Raw genomic sequence first — 6,075 nt, forward strand, 5'->3', positions numbered from 1 at the left:
CGTTGCCAGTTTGGATCAGAGTGGCGGAAAAAAGTCCACCCAAACGCAGCCATATGGCTACAAAAGAAAGCTATTCAGCATTCTAAGAGCTGTCTCAGCCGTACAGTTTTCTTTACCTGTTAGAGTTGTCCTCGATGTCCCTTAAGTTATAACAAACTATTGTAACCTTTCACTACTGTAACCTTTCTCTAATTAATGGATTTGAAATTTTTACTCATGCCTGGTTTCTGGGAAGAAGGGACAACAAAGTCACAGACTGCTGGCATTTCAACTGCTAAACACACTCAGGAAACATTACTTTTTAAAAATAATCAGTGAATTCTAGCTTGCAATGAAGAAATTGAGTGTCTGCGCAAATGAAACCATCATTAATGTCTGCACCAGCTGCACATTGTCAACTAAACTGTCATTTACGTGCAAAACTATTGCTCTTGTGCCACTCTTTAATTGCACTTCAAGCTGCGTAAATATGCAGTATTGAATTGTACATGACTTTTATTTGGAATTGTGTTCATTTCTTCTACTAGGTCTCAGAGGTGCCATTGCTTATGCTTTGGCCATGCACTTGGACTTTGACGATGAGAAACGTCATGTGGTCGTGACAACAACACTCATCATAGTGCTCTTCACTATACTGGTTATTGGTGGATCCACAATGCCTCTTATGAAGGTAAGATTTTTAAATTGGTCTGTATCAGATGCAAGCACCAGGAGCACTGTCCAGCCACATTGGTTGTTTGAATATTTTAAAACTTCAGCCAAACACTTCGCTTCTTTGGAAAAATTTTTCTCTGCCTTCTCTTGGGCCAGCTAGCTACTTGGAAAATAGCAGATCAATAAGACGATCAGCTTAGTCTGCAACAACAGAGAATGCGAAATATCTAATCAAGTGTCTCCAAAGTCTCTGATGGCTTGCCTTTTGAGTTGAATTTGCCTTTCGATGCTTTGCAGTTTCAGCTGGAGAATTGTATCGCAAAATAAAACGTTAAATTTACTTTAAGTATACCAGGCTGTATTTTTTATTTGCTAATGTTCCTGTAGATTAGAACGCCACTTTTACGTTTCCAGTTGCTACGTTGTTAGCTAGTCCTGCTGTAGCATCCCATATAAAGCCACGCAATGCAAACTCAGCAGTTACATCACAGTTGTGGCAATGTGCCTGCATGATACGCCACGAATGTCACCTCGCACTATGGCTTCACCTCATACCTGCATTTGGACAGCTTACGTTAAGCGCACACGGCACGGTGATGGCACACCAGCCAAAGCGGGTCTTGACACTTCACTACTACCGCATTTGGCGGCTTCCAGCTCACTCCGCCCACGCCGACTCCCCGCACCGTTACGGGCGGCATTAATATTGTCGATGTCATTTCGTCACAGCTGCAACAGGAGTGCCAACCAGTGCTTAACGTCAGGGGGGTCTCGGGGTGCTTGGACCCCTCCCCCACTAGTGTGGACAAGGGATCTGATACCCCTGCTCTGGACTGCATAAATCTGGAGCAAGCAACCATTTTTTAGTCTTGTTAGCAGTGCTCAAAACATTTATTCTCTGTCGTTTCGAAAATTTCAACGTGATTTCAGTAAGAATCATTAACTTGGTTTCTAAAACCTGAGACAGATAAAAATAAAAGGTCGACAGCGCTGCACAAAGGCTGGAAGAAAACGAGTAACCCGTGACCTCACACCACAATTCAGTCCAGAACTGGCCACTCAGCTCTGAGGCTAGCCAATAACAGTGGGAAACACTGCGCAAAGTCTCCCCCCAACAACCGTCCAAGTAAAGAAAGCTTCCAGTCTCCCCAAATCCAAAACGGCTCTAAGCCGTTTAGAATCTTTTTTTGTGAGTTTAGTTTTCCTGCCATCCAGAGAAGATTAGTGATGTTTCTAGTTTGAACTATTTTTGCTTATTTTCATTCTGTATGTATGCAGTTATTTGACACTATAACTACACCCCTTTGTATAAAACGATATGTAAAGCACCCTCTCCGCCCACGCTGGAATCACTAGGGATGCCCCTTCGATGGAGCCAGACTTTAAGCACTGGCGCAAAGTACTGTAGGCGAGATAACAAAATTATACCGCAACAGACTGTGCACGTTCAACTCTCTACGAGATGCGGCTGCACAGGTTGACTCCGATGCTTTTATTTCTGTCATCCGCTTTGCTCTTGTCCCCTACAGCCTAAAAAATGCAGTTTCTAGATTCCAGTGGATGATATTTTCATAGGATTAAAAGGGCTGCCGCGAAAACAACACAGAAGCGCATGCACATTGCCACAACTTTATCCTGCTAATGCGCATGCTCCCTCGTCGCTGCTGCCACCCTTCTACCGATAGCTGTTCAGGCAGACAGAGAGCCATTGTGGGGCAATTAAGATGCTTTATGCACACAAACCAACCATATGCACTCAAAGCCTTGAAAAATTTCAAAGCGGCACGCTCCTCTTACAGCAAAAAAAAAAAAAGCGGCAAAAAACAATGAGCAGTTTTTTCATGCACTTATTTGGCTACTACATTTCCTGTCTGGTGCATATTTTTTTACCACAGTCTCATAGAAGACGCAACAGCAGGGTTCTGCTGTATTAATGGCACATATTTTATGTTCTCTTTCAGTTTTTGAAGGCGGACAAACAGACAACAAGGAAGAAACGCAGAAGAGCACGACAAGTTACTCTTAGCAAAACCAAAGAAATGGTAAGCATTGCTTTTTTTTTTGCTTACTTGGAAAGTTGCTTATTAGTAAATTTCTCAAAGGACTATAGACACCACATCTTTGCTTGCGTGTTTTTTTATTTCAAGTGATATGTTAGACAACAATATGCAGTGTAATCCACTTATAACTGGTTATCGTTACCTCTGGGCCGACAAAAAAAAGCAAAAAAACGCACCCACGTATTTCCCCTTGCATGCAGCCTCACTGAAAACCAGCACGCTACACCGGACACAGAAAGAAGACACGCACACACACACATACACTGTTTTTTCGGTGATATCTTGTACCAACTTGCCTGGCAACTATCCTTAATGCATGCAGCCACCGCCACCTGTGCTCCTGTCAAGGGGGCACAGCACCTTGGCGCTCTGCCAAGTTCTCTGAGCCAGCCACCCCCACCCCCTTTGGAGCTCCCCTCAAAAGATAAACAACACTGCTCCTGTCAAGGGCACACAATGCCTTGGCACTCTTCCAAGTTCCCTGAGCCACCCCCACCCCCTTTGGAGCTCCCCTCAAAAGATAAACAACACTGCTCCTGTCAAGGGCACACAATGCCTTGGCACTTTTCCAAGTTCCCTGAGCCACCCCCACCCCCTCTGGAGCTCCCCTCAAAAGATAAACACACTGCTCCTGTCAAGGGCGCACAGCGCCTTGACACTCTGCCAAGTTCCCTGAGCGAGCCACCCCCACCCCCTCTGGAGCTCTCTCAAAAGATAAACACACTGGTATGTTATCGATGCACAGCATCTTGGCACACTGCCAATGACTGCGCTGAGGGATACAGGAATGCAAAGCTGAGGGAAACGGAAATGCGAAACAGGGGGAACCCACAAGAAAAGGGAACGCTTAAAAAGAAAAAGCAAATTCTCAACCATTTCAGGCGGAAACTACATTTCTGTAAGAGCTCCCCCCTTAAGTAATTGTGAAGATTATGGCAGAGGTTCCCAAGGTCGTAGGCAATGCTCCCTCACGGATTTTCCACCCTGGTCCCATTTGCGGAGTTTTTACCTCATTTGCTTCTAAGTATTCTACTTTTTATCAAACTTTCAGACAAATTTTGGCGGTGAACACCATCCTGGCGGTCAGAATCTTATTGTTGTATCCGTTATTTGGCCGATAATTGTATCGTTATATACGGTTTATTTTTACATAGGGGCAATGGGAGAATTAATCAATCTTAAGAATTTGATCGTTATAAGTGATATGTCGTATCTGCTGTCATTATAAGAGGATTACACTGTGCATGGATCACCCCATGATATTCACCTAGGGCTGCTAAATAATTTTAATTGAATTTCTTCCTGCCGCTGTTTCGGTTTTAGTTTCATTAACCAAACGATGACCATGACGCGTTGTTTGTCATTAGGCCACGTAAGGCAAGAAAAAAACGCCAGTATAACTTCTGATACGTCGTTTGTTGTCATTTGAGCTCTTGCAGGCTGGTTTGGGCGTTGTAGTGAATTAAAACTGCGTATCAGCGTTTATGTTTCAGTTTTTTTTTTTGTGCCTCATGTGACCAGTGTAACCAGTGTAATCAGGTGGCATTGGGGGTATGATTAACTTTCAAAATATTTTTTTACTTGTGTACTCAGTACACACAAGCCTGTTGACAGCTTACGAGGTTTTGGTTCCTCTCTGTGCTCACTGAAACTAAATCCACGATGTTTTTTCTGGTTTGTTTTAATAATGTATTGTACTGAATGATACAGGTACCCTGAAACCACTTGAATTATGGCTGTCGTTAAGGTTTTGAACTTCGTAATAATTCTTCTGATGCAACATACTTTCTTCTAGGGCCAAACTATTGATGCAGAGCACTTATCTGAACTAACGGAAGAGGAGTACGAGGTGAACTTCATGAAAAGCAACATCAAGGGCTTTATTCTGCTAGACATAAAGTACCTCATCCCTTTCTTCACTCGCCGGTTCACCCAGAAGGTGACAGACATTGATTATTGCTACATTGTGGTAACTTTATTCACTAAGGCAAAAAAAGTATCTGAAAGCCTGGGACTAAAGTGTCCGTGCCATGTTTTAAAGCCTAAATTAGGTGACATTAATGATGACTTTTTTGTCTAGCTGTGGAGGGTCAAAAGGAATAAGTAAGGGAAAGTTACAGAAACTAAATGGGAAAAAAAAAGTCTGAGTTTTGGAAAAATGTCCAGTCAAGTGTAGTTATGTTTGCACTGTGAAATAGTGTAGGAGTACGTTCAGTATTCCTTCTTCTAGCTGCAATCAAGCATCTTGAACACCACAACCTGTTCCTTTACGTAATTACAGCCAGGTGTGCAGTAAATTTATAGCTTTACACCAGAAGTCTTTGGATGGCCCTGCACTTTCTCATGTTTTTGACAATTTCTCTCCCTTCTCAGCCTTGCTAGCATGCTAAAAGCTACTGGGGCATGCCCAGTGTGGGTTGCACACTGTCATCGAGGCAATACATGCAGAATGGCCCAACACTGGACCTGCTGCAAAGCACAGTGCTACGTCTCTTATTGCATCCTCTTCCAGATACATTTGAAAATGCATTCTCTTTTCTTCTTGGGCAAGGATGCTGGCTAGTGTTATATACTAATAACATGAAAAAATAATGAGAATCTAAATGAAGGCATGAACAGCTTGTAAAACTGGGTCAGTGGACTTTTTAAGCTTGCAAGTGCGCACTTGTTACTGCATCAAGTTTTGATGCATTTGAATGTGGTTACGCATCATCTGCACAACTGCAATGTGGTCTCAATGGCTTTGTGCAGGAGGTACAGGATGGCAAGATCCAGATGACTGATTTGACCAACCAGTGGTACCAAGCTATCCGAGCTCCAATTGATGAGAGTGAAAACGAGGACTCTGAAATCAATGGCGTTTAGGTCAACGCTGTCTGATGTGCTATAATTTTTGTACAGTGGGTGTGAAAGCTTTGTTTTTTAGTTTTTGTTGCTCGCATGTAGAGTGAAGTTTCTTCATTTTGTTTTCTTTAAGAGACTTTTTATGCGAGACTTTTTATCTTTTATGATCAAGCAAAGACCGTTAGATACAGGTTTTATACCCTGAGATTGCTAGCACGCTACCGGTTTAACAATCCAGATCCTTCTAACACATGTAATGGCACATTTGGAAATACATGAGTGATTAGTGAATGATTAGTGATTTGTTTAGCCAAAGAGAAGACTTTTGATCATCAAAAGTGTTCTTCCTTTAAGCATTATACACTGGTGTGCAACCATATTGTTTCAACTCATGGCTTGCGTTTGAAATTGACTCTATTGTGGTTTCTTTTAGACTTCCTCCCATAAAGCTGCTTCACTTAACTGCACAGTCTTAAATTTAGTTTCACAAGGAGGAATGCCACAGCTAACGTGCTTT

The 6,075-nt window shown here is 42.6% G+C and overlaps 1 protein-coding gene across 1 annotated transcript in view; it reads left to right on the forward strand.

Annotated features, from left to right (window-relative positions):
* Positions 1-5,718, forward strand: part of LOC144114422 (sodium/hydrogen exchanger 8-like) — a 35,213-nt gene extending 29,495 nt beyond the window's left edge. Inside the window, 4 exon segments of the mRNA XM_077648154.1 lie at positions 528-670; positions 2,616-2,696; positions 4,510-4,653; positions 5,466-5,718. Coding sequence (XP_077504280.1) covers positions 528-670; positions 2,616-2,696; positions 4,510-4,653; positions 5,466-5,579 — 482 coding nt within the window. The 3' untranslated portion in view covers positions 5,580-5,718.
* The last annotated feature ends 357 nt before the right edge of the window (positions 5,719-6,075 follow it).

The sequence above is a fragment of the Amblyomma americanum genome, chromosome 1 (genome assembly GCF_052857255.1).
Source record: "Amblyomma americanum isolate KBUSLIRL-KWMA chromosome 1, ASM5285725v1, whole genome shotgun sequence".
Lineage (NCBI taxonomy): Eukaryota > Metazoa > Arthropoda > Arachnida > Ixodida > Ixodidae > Amblyomma > Amblyomma americanum.